Source organism: Neoarius graeffei, chromosome 13 (assembly GCF_027579695.1).
Source record: "Neoarius graeffei isolate fNeoGra1 chromosome 13, fNeoGra1.pri, whole genome shotgun sequence".
Lineage (NCBI taxonomy): Eukaryota > Metazoa > Chordata > Actinopteri > Siluriformes > Ariidae > Neoarius > Neoarius graeffei.
In genome coordinates, this window is record NC_083581.1 from 46,927,229 (window position 1) to 46,944,060 (window position 16,832).

At 40.3% G+C, this 16,832-nt stretch overlaps 1 protein-coding gene across 1 annotated transcript; it reads right to left on the bottom strand.

The window, feature by feature from the left end:
• Positions 1 to 433: 433 nt before the first annotated feature.
• On the bottom strand, positions 434 to 10,723 carry LOC132896148 (aquaporin-4). Its single transcript, XM_060936869.1, has 6 exons — positions 10,543 to 10,723; positions 9,267 to 9,461; positions 9,003 to 9,164; positions 1,556 to 1,720; positions 1,198 to 1,278; positions 434 to 1,055 (listed from the first exon to the last, which is right to left on the bottom strand). Exons 1-6 carry the CDS (start codon positions 10,555 to 10,557, stop codon positions 840 to 842), a joined length of 834 nt encoding a protein of 277 aa, XP_060792852.1. The 5' UTR covers positions 10,558 to 10,723; the 3' UTR covers positions 434 to 839.
• Positions 10,724 to 16,832: the final 6,109 nt, after the last annotated feature.

Below are 16,832 nucleotides of genomic sequence, written 5' to 3' on the forward strand. Positions count from 1 at the left end.
GGGAGATCTGGAGTTTATCCCCCTATTAACAGAGCCTACTCAAAGCCCCCAGAATATAAGCTTTAAAAAAATACAGATTAAGTGAAGATAGTTGAAAATTGCTGGATAATCATAAAACTCAGTCTTTCTGGTCTTGGTATAAAATCCTGAGTCCTCTGTGTCCGAGACCAAGACAAGACCAGGTAAAATGCAGTTGATTCCGAGATGCGACTGAGACCTTCAAAAAGTGGTCTCAAGACCAAGACTGATCAAGTACTACTATACTAGTGTTCATACATGAACGTCCATATTTGACTTGTGAGAATGGAGAATACACAAAGATGTTGACTTGTAAAGTATTTTTCCTTCTTAATAAAGATGCAAACAGACACAAACCTGGAAAAGAGGAAAAGGTTTTATTGAAGTTTCATGTGTATACACAGGTGTTGTCCCTGCAAGGTTCAATCCTCAACTGCCCATATACCCAAAAAGCCTTTTCCCAAAACATCTTACCTAGGCTTCTAAGCCCAAGCCAGCACAAAGATAAAACTGTCTCCTGGGCTCTGGTAAACACATTCCTGTGTACAATATCCTGTACATCCAATGAAAATTATTTCATCAACACACGAGTCTTGAGGAATGTTTCACATGCTCCAGTAAGTCTGAAAATTAAACTGTACTGTCTATACTATAGAAATAACAAAAGGTTAAGGCAACTATAATAAAAACCCACCATTATTCTTCAACATGTAGCATGCAAACAAATTATTTTTCACAAAATATTCTTATAACATAAATGTAGGTAGAACAGTACAATATAAATCAAATATAGTATATAGATGATATGGTGAAATAAATCTTCAGCTGTGGTCAACTTTGTCACTCTGCTTGGCCCTCACAGCTGTTTGCGTGATGGTCGACAGAGATGAACGGGACACGCTGGCTGTCTCTAATATTTCAATATCCTTACAGGTGAGGCAGGACACCAGCTTCTGCCTTGAGGCACTTGGAGCGAAAAAGAATTCATGAGCCATGCCAGCTAACACAGCACCCAACACTGGCCCAATCCAATATACCTTACATATGAAAGAAATTATTTGAGTTTGATTACCAAATATGTTCATGTATTTAGCTCTACTAACAGCAATAAATAAGAAACTGACAAGTTATTTACACTAGAACATGATACTGGTCTGTACACAATATAAGATAACTCACCCAGTGGTGTTCCCAATATCCAACTATAATTGCAGGTCCAAGAGATCTAGCAGGGTTCATGCTGCCTCCAGAAATTCTACCCTATGCCCACATAAATATATCTTGAGGGAAACAAGCATGCTATGGAGCAAAATGTGTTGGCTTCTAAAAGTTTCTAATTATGTCATCTCCAGCCAATCAGTACAAATAAAATAAAAAACTGTCTTGACCTATTTGATTCATTCTATTGTTACAACTTTCAATCTTGTGAGATGGCTTTTGTTGTTAGTTCTGCAGTCTGCAAAGTGTAAAATATTGAAAACCTTTGACTTAGAGAATACTGTATTAATGCTGACATTGCTGTCGTAAATATACTCACTGCAGTAAAAATTCCTGCACTTAAAGAGCAGCCAATGGCCAAGTTGCCAGGTTCACATTCCTCTCTCTTGCGCTGATCCTCCACTGAGAAGATGGTAAAGACCAATTGGAACGTGACTAGTACCTCCATCCCCAGAGCCTGCCCTGCATTTCCTTCCATTGGTACCTATGGTATGCCACAGTGAGTGTTTCAAGTGAAAAACACTTTTTTTGGACAATTATTTAAAAATCCAAGCCTGTTGACACATTTCTAACATTTTTCCAACAGTTTTAACTAATCTGGTAATGAACTTTATAACACTGGATTCTGAAAAAGAATATTTTTGTATACTAGAAGCTTCTATTCCAGTCCTCAAGACTTTAATTCTAATCCAGCTTATAATACATGGCGTCTAGGGGTTTGTGCCATTAAGCCAGATTTGTGAATTTACCAAATAATGTAATATGGTACTTCAGATTTTACATTACAAGAGCTAGGTGAACGGGCGGCACGGTGGTGTAGTGGTTAGCGCTGTTGCCTCACAGCAAGAAGGTCCGGGTTCGAGCCCCGTGGCCGACGAGGGCCTTTCTGTGCGGAGTTTGCATGTTCTCCCCGTGTCCGCGTGGGTTTCCTCCAGGTGCTCCGGTTTCCCCCACAGTCCAAAGACATGCAGGTTAGGTTAACTGGTGACTCTAAATTGACCGTAGGTGTGAATGTGAGTGTGAATGGTTGTCTGTGTCTATGTGTCAGCCCTGTGATGACCTGGCGACTTGTCCAGGGTGTACCCCGCCTTTCGCCCGTAGTCAGCTGGGATAGGCTCCAGCTTGCCTGCGACCCTGTAGTACAGGATAAAGCGGCTAGAGATAATGAGATGAGATGAGAAGAGCTAGGTGAGATTCAGAGGAGAGCATGTGCTTTGAAACGTAACCTGTTAAATGACAGGTTTAAATGACAAGTAGATTTAAAGCTAACAATGTCCGCAGCATTTACCAAACTCAGGATCTAATCATAAGTTTAATGGACATTTGAAATGAAAGTCTTATTGATAGAGGCTCAGTGACCTTCACGTTATTCATCACACTTTTCTCAATCCATACCACCAACTCCAGAATTATTTGACATCAACAGTCATCAAAGCACTTCTTTATCAAAGTTGTATACCCTACCGTTCAAAAGTCTGGAATCACTCAGGAATTGTATTGTTTTTGAAAGAATCACTTTTTTCCAATCAAAATAACAGTAGATTGATCAGAAATACAGTCTAGACAGTGTTAATGTTGCAAATTGCTATTATAGCTTGAAACAGATTATTTTTAATTGGAAAAAAATTAAACAATTAATCTGGAGCATCAGCATTTGTGGGTTTGATTATGATCTCAAAATGGCCAGAACGAACTTTCTTCAGAAGCTTGTCAGTCGATTGCTGTTTTGATAAATGAAGACTATTCCATACAAGAAATTGCAAAGAAAATGAAGATCTTTTACAAATTTGTGTACTACTCCCTTCATAGTATAACACAAACTGGCTCTAACCAGGACAATAAGAGAGGTCAGAGACCGCGTAAAATGTGTGTTTTTATGGAAAAGGTAAAAATTTTCTGTGTGATTCAAACTTTTGAACAGTTGTGTAGAAATGCACACATATTTAAGTGCTCAAAACTATGTAAGAACAAATTTGCATCTGATGCATCGGTTATCATTCATTCATTCATTCATTATCTCTAGCCGCTTTATCCTTCTACAGGGTCGCAGGCAAGCTGGAGCCTATCCCAGCTAACTACGGGCGAAAGGCGGGGTACACCCTGGACAAGTCGCCAGGTCATCACAGGGCTGACACATAGACACAGACAACCATTCACACTCACACCTACGGTCAATTTAGAGTCACCAGTTAACCTAACCTGCATGTCTTTGGACTGTGGGGGAAACCGGAGCACCCGGAGGAAACCCACGCGGACACGGGGAGAACATGCAAACTCCGCACAGAAAGGCCCTCGCCGGCCCCGGGGCTCGAACCCAGGACCTTCTTGCTGTGAGGCGACAGCGCTAACCACTACACCACCGTGCCGCCCTGCATCGGTTATATGAAATCAAATGTTATATGAGTGCAAATAAAGAATCAGGTTCAGCTATCTAGAATGCAAGGCCTTCCTCCCAGTGCTCCCTTATTTACCTACAGTGGATATAAAAAGTGTACACACCCCGTTAAAATGATAAATTTTTTTACATCAGAAAAAACTTAGACCATGATTGAATAATTTCAAAACTTTTCCCAACTTTAAATGTGACCTATAACCTGTACAATTCAACTGAAAAACAAATCTGTTGGGGGGGAAACATTAAAAAACAAACAAACCATACAATAAGCTGGTTGCATAAGTGTGCACACCCTTAAACTAATACTTTGTTGAAGCATCTTTTGATTTAATTACAGCATTCAGTCTTTTTGGGTTCACACCTGCCATCAATTAAAATGACTCTGATTAACCCCAAATATAGTTCAGACATTTACTCAGTTGCATCCTCCAGTAAAAGCCAGGGTTCACAGAGAGTTTACAAAGCGTCAAAGGGATCTCACTGTTGAAAGGTATCAGTCAGGAGAAGGGCACAAAAACATTTCCACGCCATTAGATATACCATGGAGCACAGTGAAGACAGTCATCAAGAAGTGGAGAAAATATGGGACAACAGTGACATTACCAAGAACTGGACGTCCCTCCAACATTGATGAAAAGACAAGATGGAAACTGGTCAGGGAGGCTGCCGAGAGGCCTACAGCAACACTGAAGGAGCTGCAGGAATTTCTGGCAAGTACTGGTTGTGTACTACATGTGACAACAGTCTCCCGTATTCTCCACATGTCTGGACTATGAGGTAGGGTCAAAGAAAAACATCCAGGCTGGGCTAAATTTTGCAAAAAAAAAAAAACACTCTCCCAAAAGCATGTGTTATGGTCTGATGAAACCATGGTTGAACTTTTTGGCCACAACTCCAAAAGGTATGGTTGGCGCAAAAACAACACTGCACATCACCAAAAGAACCCCATACCCACGGTGAAGCATGGTGGTGGTGGCATCATGTTTTGGGGTTGTTTTCCTTCAGCTGGAACAGGGGCTTTAGTCAAGATGGAGGGAATTATGAACACCGGTCAATACCAGTCGATTTTGGCCCAAAACCTCCAGGTGTCTGCTAGAAAGCTGAAGATGAAGAGGAATTTCATCTTTCAGCATGACAATGACCCCAAAAAAGTTTTGGAATGGCCCAGCCAGAGTCCAGACCTAAATCCAATTGAAAATCTGTGCGGTGACCTGAAGAGGGCTGTGCACAAGAGATGCCCTCACAATCTGACAGATTTGGAGCACTTTTGCAAGGAAGAGTGGGCAAATATTGCCAAGTCTAGATGTGGCAGGCTGATAGACTCCGACCCAAAAAGACTGAATGCTGTAATCAAATCAAAAGGTGCTTCAACAAAGTATTAGTTTAAGGGCAGGGCTGCCAACTTTTCAAAATTCCTTGGAGTGAGATTTTTTTTGGGGGGGGGGGGGGGGGGGGGTCGACGGCAAAATTTTTCCGCACACCACGCAGTAAGTGGGAATTTTGTATTCGGTTTGATATTCACTTGTCCCCCTGCATTCTGGTGTTTTGTCTGTGGGTCGTCCAGCTGGAGATGGACAATGAAGGGGGGGGGGGGGGGGGGGGGGGGGTGTTGAGATTTTGGATTTAGTAGATGTTCCTCCATTCTGGTGGATTTTTGGAGTGGCCTGCTGTGCCATACCTACATTCTTACACACCCTGACTTGCCAGGCCTTCAGCTTGTGGCCAACAAAAGCACCAAGTTTTGGCTTAAAAGCCCCCACACTAGAAAACTACAGATGACTGCCAATGTTCCTGTAGCCTTATAGACCTGTGTTTCAGATTTAAAGGCAAGTTCATGTTTGAAAATATTTCATCAGCTAAGCCTAAACACCTTCTGAATTGAAACTAAATGTTAAGTTTTTAATAACTGTTGCAAAAATAAGATTAGTCAGTGAGGGACATTCATTATGCATTTAAGGGCTTCCCCCACCACTGGGTTCAGCAGAAGATTGGCATGGGGAAAATATCAACAGCAAAAGAACAAATAAAATGCTTAAACAGTAAGCAAAATGTGCATGTGCTACAAGAAACATTAAAATGATTAAGTTTGAACAGTATTGAAACACAAAAAGCTGAACCTTGGCCATAGGTGGGACTGTGCACACAAAGTTGGGCTTAAAAATTTTGGTCATACTTAAATAAGCTATATTAATATATTTCTTATTAATTTATTTCTTATCTATGTTTCTTATTAGTAATAGAGCATTCATCAGGGCCTGTTATCTGACAAATATTCTCTACCTGTCTTGCCCTCTTTGAAACCCTGTCTCCTCAGTATATTGTTCTGTCTTTTTTTTTTAATTATTCACAAGAAGTTCAAGTTCTTTGATATTACAGGTGACCATGCTTTATTTACTTTAACTGAGCAATTACATACATCATAAATAATTAAAAATAAATACCCAGTAAATAAACAATAGGTATGGTGGCTAATGGCTCTTCTTGCATTTGTAATATTATCTCTTACTTGCTTTATTTTACAATATTTCCAGTATGGCTTCAAATAAAGTCATAAAGTATGACAACATACAGTAAACAAACTAAAAATGTGCCTTAATAAACGTGTGCTAAGGAGGTGCTCTCCCGTGCTGCTTGTTGGGGAAGATAGAGGCTGTGGCACGGCAGTAGGCCTATAATGATTTAGCATGCCTAGTACACAGCTCTTGATATGGCATTAAATATTCTCAACACTTATAGGCTAAAACGATTAAGAAACTTTATACAAGTTCATAATTACGCCAGTAACACCACACATTGGCGTGCATATGTACAAACCTGTCTGAGACACCCGTCTTCAACTCGGATACCTTCTTCTCTCTCCTCTTCCTCTAAATTGACAGTAGGCAATTATCCAACTTCCGGCGAGTGCAGCATCATTAGATGCGCCACCTACCATAGGGGAGTGTGTACAGAAGGGAACACCTCTCTGCCTGTTTAGCCGTGCGTAAGGCGTAATTGATCGATCGCAAGTGGTTGGCGCGACGCAATGGGTAGCCTAGATTAGATAAACTAGATTTTTTTCAGCGTGAGAAATCGGAGGTATGGCGTGTAAGCGTGTGAAGACAGTCAAATGCGTGTGTCTCACGCTCATTGCGTGAGAGTTGGTAGCCCAGTTAAGGGTGTGCACACGTATGCAGCCAGCATATTGTATGTTCCCCCCCAAACAGATTTGTTTGTTTTTCAGTTGAATTGTACAGGTTATAGGTCACATTAAAGGTGGGAAAAGTTTTGACATTATTTATCGTGGTCTCATTTTTTTACATCAGAAAAACCTATCATTTTAACGGGGTGTGTACACTTTTTATATCCACTGTATCATATGATTACAACAACATGCCCAAATTTAACTTCACATGCATCATTATTCATACACTATATGTATGAATAACACCCGAATTCATACACTATATGACCAAAGGTTTGTGGACATCTGATCATCACACCCATATGCAGGCCTTCTCCAAACTGTTGCCACAAAAGTTGGAAGCACAAAATTATATCCGCAGTCTTTTTTTTTTATGCTGTAGCATTACAATTTTCCTTTACTGATACAAAGGGGCCTAGCCCAAACATGTTCCAGCATGACAATGCCCCTGTGCAAAAAGTGAGGTCAATGAAGACATGAGTGGAAGAACTCCGGTGGCCTGCACAGAGCCCTGACCTCAACCCCATTTATTACCTTTGGGATGAATTGGAATGCCAAAGTGCCCAAAGTCTTCTAGCAGGACATCAGTGCCTGACATCACTAATGGTTGTGTGGCACAATTTCCAATAACCATGCTCCAAAATCTAGTGGAAGTCCTTCCCAGAACATTGGATGTTGCTATAACAGTAAAGGGGGAAAATAAATATGGAATGGGATGCTCAACAATCACGAGTGTGATGGCCGGGTGTCCACAAACTTTTGACCATTATAGTGTTTGTGTTGTAAGTCAATGAAAGGAATGCGGGGGGGGGGGGGGGGGGGGGGGGGGTATAATTGAGAGCAGAAAAATTAAGGCTGAATTAGAGGAGCTTGTGTTCAAGGTTACTGAACTCAAAAGTCTCTGGTAACCTTGATAAATAAATGCAGTAAACAAAACAGTGACAGGGCGGCACGGTGGTGTAGTGGTTAGCGCTGTCGCCTCACAGCAAGAAGGTCCGGGTTTGATCCCCGTGGCTGGCGAGGACCTTTCTGTGCGGAGTTTGCATGCTCTCCGTGTCCACGTGGGTTTCCTCCGGGTGCTCCGGTTTCCCCCACAGTCCAAAGACATGCAGGTTAGGTTAACTGGTGACTCTAAATTGACCGTAGGTGTGAATGTGAGTGTGAATGGTTGTCTGTGTCTATGTGTCAGCCCTGTGATGACCTGGCGACTTGTCCAGGGTGTACCCCGCCTTTCGCCCATAGTCAGCTGGGATAGGCTCCAGCTTGCCTGCGACCCTGTAGAACAGGATAAAGCAGCTACAGATAATGAGATGAGAAAACAGTGACAGCGAGAAAAACATGTTAACATAGTTTCAGTAGAGGAAGGGATGGTCCAAGGGTTGGTTTGTCTTTTGCAAGCCTTCTATTTTACTTTTTTAAATAATGATTGACCTGCACATAGTTGTACATTTTCCAGTTAGATTTTTATTCATATTAGAATTTGGCCAGTTAGATGTAACTAAAATTTTTTTAGCTCAATTTAGATATAATTAAAACTTCATCTATTAAATTTACATCCTGTGGTACCGAGTCATGTAGAAGCTCCCATGTACTTTTGCCTCAGAGGCACTGGAAGGAATAGCCTATTATAAAATATATGAAAACAAGATTAATAATAATAATAATAATAATAATGTTTCATCACGAATCCTTAATTCAACAGAAAAAAAGCAATGTCTGCACTTTCCTATTCATATCACCTAGCCTACAATTTATATAAGAATCTTTTTTTTGTTATACTACATTCATTATTATACTTGTCATACTATTAATTATATTGATACTAAATTTGATTTAGGGCAAACAAAGCATTTTTCTCTTTTCTCTAATTTACATTTTATGATACAATCATGCTGAAGATGAAACTTGCTTTGCTGGAATTTTCTTCACTGCCTTGATGAATATGGGAGAATGACTCAGATTTACCACTTAAAATATTAAGAAACTAGCTACAATTCCACCAACAAAAACAAATTCTAAGATTTTTTTTTGTAATAGTAACATTTTATCAATACTCTCAAAAATATTTAAAATCCTGATCCAAGTTATCCATGACTGCTTTAACTAATTGAGCTTGATTTTGGCTTTGGTCTGAAAACTTCATTTGGAGATTTTGGTTTATATCGCAAAAATCTTTAAACCCATTACCTTGTTGACATAGATATTAGCTGTGGATTTTAAAGGTAGGATCAAGTAGAGAATCCCAGCTCCTATAGTGGCTCCTAAACACTGGGCAAACACATAGACCATGGCCTTTAAAGCATCCAGTTTCCGTGTAGCTAAGAAGGCCAAAGTTAAAGCAGGATTCACCTAAAGCCATAATGGGAGAATTAGTGAAAAGGGGCCAAGTACGCTCAGTGTCACTTAAGCAAACACTACTGCCACATGTATAGATCAATTTGAATTTCTCACCTGAGCCCCACTGATCTTTCTAAAGCAATGTCCTAGGCCAACTGCTGCCATACCTGCTGCCAGAGCTGGGTACAAAGGTCCGGAAGAGACACCGTCGAGCCCTGACAATGAAGAGCCCAATACAACTGATACAAAGATCAGAGTGCCTATCATCTCGGCTAGTATGCCCCGCCAAAACTTAGGGTTTCGCACCTCCTAATTCATCAGTGTTTGGGTGGCAGAGAGAGTAAAGAGAAGCATTAGCGAAGAAGCAATACAGTGCTGATAAACAAGAAAATAAGATGGTAGTTAGTAAATAAGTAAGTAAATAAAAAGACAGCATTAGATAATAAATGCTTTTATAGCAGATAAAATCAAAGTGCTTTACAAGAAGATCCAATCGAATTAAATGCAGTTCTGTAAACTAGTAAAAATGCTGAAAACAGTTTTAAAATTTTTGTGCGTTAAATTGTATAACATGCAGTTTGGTGCGAGGGACTTCAAAGCTCATTCTGCTTGATGGATAGCCATTGTGCAAGAATGTTATCTCTGTGTTTTTCTTCAAGTACTAAACACCTGAAACGTCACAGATGATCTTATAGACAGAAACAATCCATGAAGTGCATGAGCAGATCAGAAGTAATGTATGTAACATTTTATTGTCGGGTGTAAAGCATTCCTAATAAAACTACAGAAGATAGGTAGGTATCCATAACATGCATATTTTTTCAGTGTGGACATGCCAGAGATGAAGATATTAGGTATTAAATAACTATCCTTGACGAAAGCAGAAATATTACTGGGTTACGCAACTCTGAATATTACAAAGCAATACCTTTGCAGCTGTAAAGTAAGATTTTTACTTTGCATGATGAATTAAAAAGCTAGAAAAAAGAAATTAATTACTAAGAGACTGATGTTTTGGGGGTTTTTTTTGCATTTGACTCATTCGTGTTTTCCATTTCTTAAACAGCAAATAATTCTAGTTATGAGTTGACTTTTCTACCAATGGGTACCGTATGCAGTGTGTATGAAAACGCCAGCATTTATTTTGAAAATAAGGCAAAAACTACAATCTTTTCAATGGCTTCATTTAAGCTGTACATAAACTAGACACTAAAAAGGCTTAACTTGAATAAAGTGAATAAATGAATAAGTTAATTTTTCCTCGACATTCTCCACAAGCCAAAATGTTATTACATATTAAAGTGTCTCTTTTGTAAATCACATCACACAGCAAAACATTTCATCAGAACTAGTTGCCTTTTCAGTCTTTTTATGCTGCAATTTCCCTTACCTCCTGCAGAGCCATGTTGAACCCAGCGTTTGTTTACCCGTCTCTGTATGTAAGAAGATACAGACGAAGAGTGTGTAGGCAAAAATTGGGCTCATCCTTAAGTCTGTCCAAATACAGACACCACACCTCATTTCTATCAGTGCCAACACACGCTCATCGTTTTTACCTCCGCAACTACAGAACATCCACACACCATCAAAGAACAAACCAGCATGACTTAAAATTGCTTTAATCTGGCAGATTTGACAAGTATAAAACAAAAAAAAAATTAGTTTAAATAAAAACAATAATGTAAAATGTGTGTGCAGACCATACCTATCAAATGTGCAAAAATTAAAAATGCGTACTTTGCTTGAATTGAATTCAAAGCAAGATTAAATCCCTGTATGTTTTTTTTAACTGATTAGTGCACAAATTCTACTGAGACCTACTATTTGCATAGAACAAATACACTCCACCCTCTCTTCCCTTTCATCATTCCACTTGTATGGTCCTGTCATTACTGCCATGGTGACAGCCTCTTTGGTGTGATGTGGTTGCTATGACGGCTTTTGTGAGGCTTTGGTCCTGAAAGGCTTAGTTTAGTCAGATTTTATAGACAGGATACATTACACATACTCGATATTCAACTCAGTGGCCTATAAACAAGACAACAATGCTCTTACTTCATCAAATTTATCATTTGGTGTTAATCTTGGAAAGATTATGGGAAAGACATCATGCAACTGGACCTGCTTAAAAAAAATTCTGATATTTAGGAAGTATTGTGTCCCGGCTGATGAGACAATAGATAATAAAAGGGATTTTATATTTTAGATATATCTCCATTTTTATTATTTAGCCAGCATGAACTTTTTCAGCAGTTTGTGCTACAGTAGCTCTTGTGGGATTGGACCATCTGGGCTAGGTTCGTGTCCAGATGGTCCAATCCCACAAGAGCTACTATAGCACAAACTGCTGAAAAAGTTCATGCTGGCTAAAACAGAAAGGTTAACTGCATTAACCTTTTCAGCAGTTTGTGCTACAGTAGCTCTTCTGTGGGATTGGACCATATGGGGTAGCCTTTGTGCCTTATGCGAATCAATGAGCCTTCAACCCCCATGACCCTGTTGCCGGTTCACAGGTTGTCCTTCCTTGGACCACTTTCAGTAGGTACTAACCACTGCATAACGGGAACACCCCACAAGATGTGCCATTTTGGAGATGCTCAGACCCAGCCACCTAGCCATCACAATTTGACCCTTGTCAAAGTCAACTTTGAGAACTGACTGTTCACTTGCTGCCTGATACAACCCCAAATCAGACAAAATTGGGACAGTATGTTGAAATGAAAACATCCATCCATCATCTCTAGCCACTTTATCCTGTTCTACAGGGTTGCAGGCAAGCTGGAGCCTATCCCAGCTGACAATGGGCGAGAGGCAGGGTACACCCTGGACAAGTCGCCAGGTTATTGCAGGGCTGACACATAGACAACCATTCACACCTACGGTCAATTTAGAGTCACCAATTAACCTAACCTGCACGTCTTTGGACTGTGGGGGAAACCGGAGCACCCGGAGGAAACCCACGCAGACACTGGGAGAACATGCAAACTCCACACAGAAAGGCCCTTGCCGGCCGCTGGGCCCGAACCCAGGACCTTCTTGCTGTGAGGCGACAATGCTAACCACTACACCACCGTGCAACCCCAAAACTGAAAACAATGATTCGTAAATAATCTTTGACCTGTATTACAATCAAAACAACACGATATCACATTATTTGATGTTTTACCAAATAAATCTTATTGGGGTTCCCCTCCTCCAAAATAAACACATTTCAAAAAATGTTGAGACAGTAAAAGCATTTAACGCTTTGTAATGCTGCCATTCCTTCTCACAACACTTAAAAGATGTTTAGGGACTGAAGACACAAAGTGATGAAGCATTTCAGGTGTTATTTTGTCCCATTCTTCCTGCAAACAGGCCTGAAGGTGTGCAACAGTACGGGATTTTTGTCATCATATTTTTCATTTTAAAATTCACCACGCACCTGCATCAACAAAAGCTTGTATTCTGGAGCACTGGATGTGTCTTAATAGGAGTACACCCTCTTCCATAGATATGCTATATGGCCAAAAGAATGCGGACTCAGGACCATCATACCCTCCATATGTGCCCATTCGAAAACCATGGGCATCAACACTGAGTTGATCCCACTTTTGTTGTTCTATTAGCCTCCACTCTTCTAGGAAGGTTTTCCACTAGATTTTAGAATGTGGCTGCGAGCATGTGTGACCATTCAGCCACAAGTGCATGAGTGATGTCAGGAACTGATGCAAATAAGAAAGGGTTTGGTGTGAAATCAATGTTCTAATTCATCCCAAAAGTATTCAATGAGACTGAGGTCAGAGCTTGAAGAAAACCAAGTTCTTCCACATCACCTCTGGCAAACCATGTCTTTGCAGATCTCGCTTTGTAAACAGGGGCATTCTCATGATGAAACGGGTTTTGGCCCTTTAGTTTCAGTGAAGGGAAATCTTCATGCTACAGCATTTATAGACATTCTAGACAAATGTGTGCTTGCACCTTTGTGGCAACAGTTTAGGGAAGGCCCACATGTGAATGTCAATTGTCTACAGACTTTTGGCCACATAGTGTTAAGTAGTACATCATCCACATTAGTGCAATATTGGGAGGAAAACCGCAGTGGATCCTTTGCAAGGTAGAAATTTTACTTTCATTTGTGGATACAGTGATGAACTGTTTTCACAGAGGATGGTTTTCTGAAGTGCTCCTGAACCCATCCAATGATTTCCACTCCAGAATTGTGTCTGTTTTTTATGCAGTGCTGCTTGAGGGCCCAAAGATCATGGCTATCCAATACTGGTTTTTGGCCTTGCCCTTTGTGTACAGAGATTTCTCTGGATTCTTTTAATGATATTTTGTACCACAGATGATGTGATCCCCAAATGTTTTGCAAATTTACATTGAGGAATGTTATTCTTAAATTGTTGCACTATTTGCCCACGCAGTCTTTCACAGAGCAGTGAACCCCTCCCCATCTTTACTTCTGAGAGACTCAGCCTCTCTGGGACGCTCTTTTTATACCCAATCATGTTACTGACTTGTTGCTAATTAACCTAATTAGTTGTGAGGGGGGTGGCACGGTGGTGTAGTGGTTAGCACTGTCGCCTCACAGCAAGAAGGTCCTGGGTTCGAGCCCCGTGGCCGGCGAGGGCCTTTCTGTGCGGAGTTTGCATGTTCTCCCCGTGTCCGCGTGGGTTTCCTCCGGGTGCTCCGGTTTCCCCCACAGTCCAAAGACATGCAGGTTAGGTTAACTGGTGACTCTAAATTGACCGTAGGTGTGAATGTGAGTGTGAATGGTTGTCTGTGTCTATGTGTCAGCCCTGTGATGACCTGGCGACTTGTCCAGGGTGTACCCCGCCTCTCGCCCATAGTCAGCTGGGATAGGCTCCAGCTTGCCTGCAACCCTGTAGAATAGGATAAGCGGCTACAGATAATGGATGGATAGTTGCGAGATGTTCCACCAGATTTTTTTTTTTTTTAGCATTACACAAGTTTTCCAATCTTTTGTTGCCACTGTCCCAACTTTTTTTTTTGAAACGTGTTGGTGGCATTAAATTCAAAAGAAACATTTTTCAAAAAAAACAATACAATTTCAACATTTGATCCATTGTACTATTTTGAATGAAACAGGGTTTCCGTGATTTGCAAATAATCACATTCTGCTTTTATTTACATTTTAACACAGCATCCCAACTTTTATGGAAATGGGTTGTATACACTTATAATCATACTATCCAGTGTTACCATAAAGAGGACAGGTGCACTTCTGAATCTGGTTTCTCTCAAGCTTTGTTCATGTAGTCTCAGGGATTTTTGTCCTTGCCAATGTAACCTCGGTTTTGCTCACTGGGAATACAAACCTAAATCTACATCAGGATTTCATTAAAAGAGCTTTGTGAAACTCCATGAAATGGCCAAAGGTTTGTGGACACCTGACCATCACACATCATATGTGGGTCTTCCCCAAACTGTTGCCACAAAGTTGAAAGCACACAGTTGTATAGGATGTCTGCATCCTGTGGCATTATAATTTCCCTTCACTGGAACTAATGGGCCTGAGCTCAAGTATGTTTCAGCATGACCTGTGCACAAACAAAGGTCGATGGGAAGACATGGTTGCCAAGGAGTGCAAGAACTCTAGTGGCCTGCACAGAATCCTGACCTCAACCCCACTGGACACCCTTTAGGATGAAGTGGAATGGAGACTGCCCCAGGCTTCCTTGCCTGATATCACTAATGCTCCTGTGGCTAAATGGGCAAGGACCCAAACCCATGATCCAAAATCTACTGGAAAGCCTTCCCAGAAGAGTGGATGTTTTAATAACTGCAAAATGGAGACTACATCTGGAATGGGATTGTCAGGTGTTCACAAACTTTTGGCCATACTGTGTATCCATTCTTAAAGTCTTACATAAAAAAAACTGTATTGAATATTGTGGTGGCCACAGTCTTTGTATAGGTTGCATAAGAAGGATAGACTCTATGCTCAACATGTATAAAATGACTGTCATGACCACTTAATGTAGGTGGCGGCAATAGAGTCCAAAATTAAGCTGTTGGGTATTAAACAAGCAGATTTAACGTTTCATTTGTAGTTTGGAGCTGGGCAAAAAACAAGTAAGAAAACTGCTGGACTTGTTGGATCAGAAAAATTGTACAAATACTGTTGTGCAGTCAGAGGAAGGATATTCACAATGAGAAATGTGTGTTAGAGTTGGTAGCAGGATAAAAAAAAAAGCTTGCTGAGAGAAAGAGAAAAACCACTACAAGAGAGGATATCATTTTGGTTAAAAAGAGCAAGGTTTAAAATTACTTCTCAGAATAAAGCAGAGATGACGTGTGACTATGGAGTGCAGGGATCCTCTAGCGGATTTATTCTCAAACTTATTTTAAGCAAAAGCAGACACAGATTTCAGAAATTAAATTTTCATTTTCGGAAACCAAATAGTGTTTGAGAAAAATGCATTTTCCTTAAAATGCCAGATGGGCTTCCTGCGGTGGTGACATATGCGATGACGTCAGGTAGCGGTCACTTGGAGCAGCTCAGCTGTTTATATTCTGTTTACATCATAATTTGGCTGGTTTTACTGAACTTATCAGTTTTTAAATGAGTATGCCTCATTGTGTAGCGCATAAATGCCACAATGATGCTGGGGGGGGGAGCACAAACTGGAACCAGACTGCATTTCCTCAGAGAAACTACCAAGTGCAGCACAGTGGTGTAGTGGTTAGCACCGTCACCTCACAACAAGGTGGTTCTGGGTTTGAGCCCAGCATTTATATGCTACACAATGAGGCATACTTATTTAAAAACTGATAAATTCGGTAAAATACTTGTAAAACTACCAAAACTATGATGCCAACAGAGAATATAAACAGCTGAGCTGCTCCAAGTGACCACTACCTGATATCATCACATACCGTACATCACTACTGCAGGAAGCCCATTTAATTTTTTTGTTTTTGGGGGGGGTTTGCAGATTGCAATGCATACATTCATCAAACCAATCGTATCATCTCTTCTGCATCCCATACATTTTCAGGATTTATGAACTTTATACAGTTTGGGAGAGATTAAGTGTTTGCATCAGGATAATAGAGTGACGGGTAAGTCCAGGAGAGGTTAGAGAAGAGGAAATTAAATAAAACTACAAATTTGAAACATAATAAGGGGTTCAACATACATGTGCATATAAAGTAAAGTTGTAGGAAAACAACTTTTCCCACAAAATCTGGTCATATGGGTTTTACATATTTAACCCACTTAGTCCATAACTTAAACACAGTTTTCTTGAGACGGAGAGAGAACGTGATCCTTTAGCCCATCTGATATTTTAAAGAAAATTCATTTTCTCGAACACTATTTGGTGTCTGAAAATGAAAGTTTGATTTTTGAACTCTGTGACTACTTTTACTTAAAATAAGTTTGAGAATAAATCTGCTGGAGGATCCCTTTAAGTATCTACCACTCTAGCCAGGTCCCCTAATTGAAAAAGGGCTTTAAATAAGAAGGTGTAGGCATTTTTGAGGAAAAGTAACTCAAGTGTTGTTACTATATGATTTTTGGGTGCTGAATCCATTTCTGCCGTATAACATTCTCTAAAAGTTACAGTTTAGCCGTAAACGACAAAACAAACATGGCCGCCGGTGTATTTCGTGTTTGCGGAATAACTTTGGAATGGATGGATTTGCACCAAATGTGTGCTAATACTCTGTAAT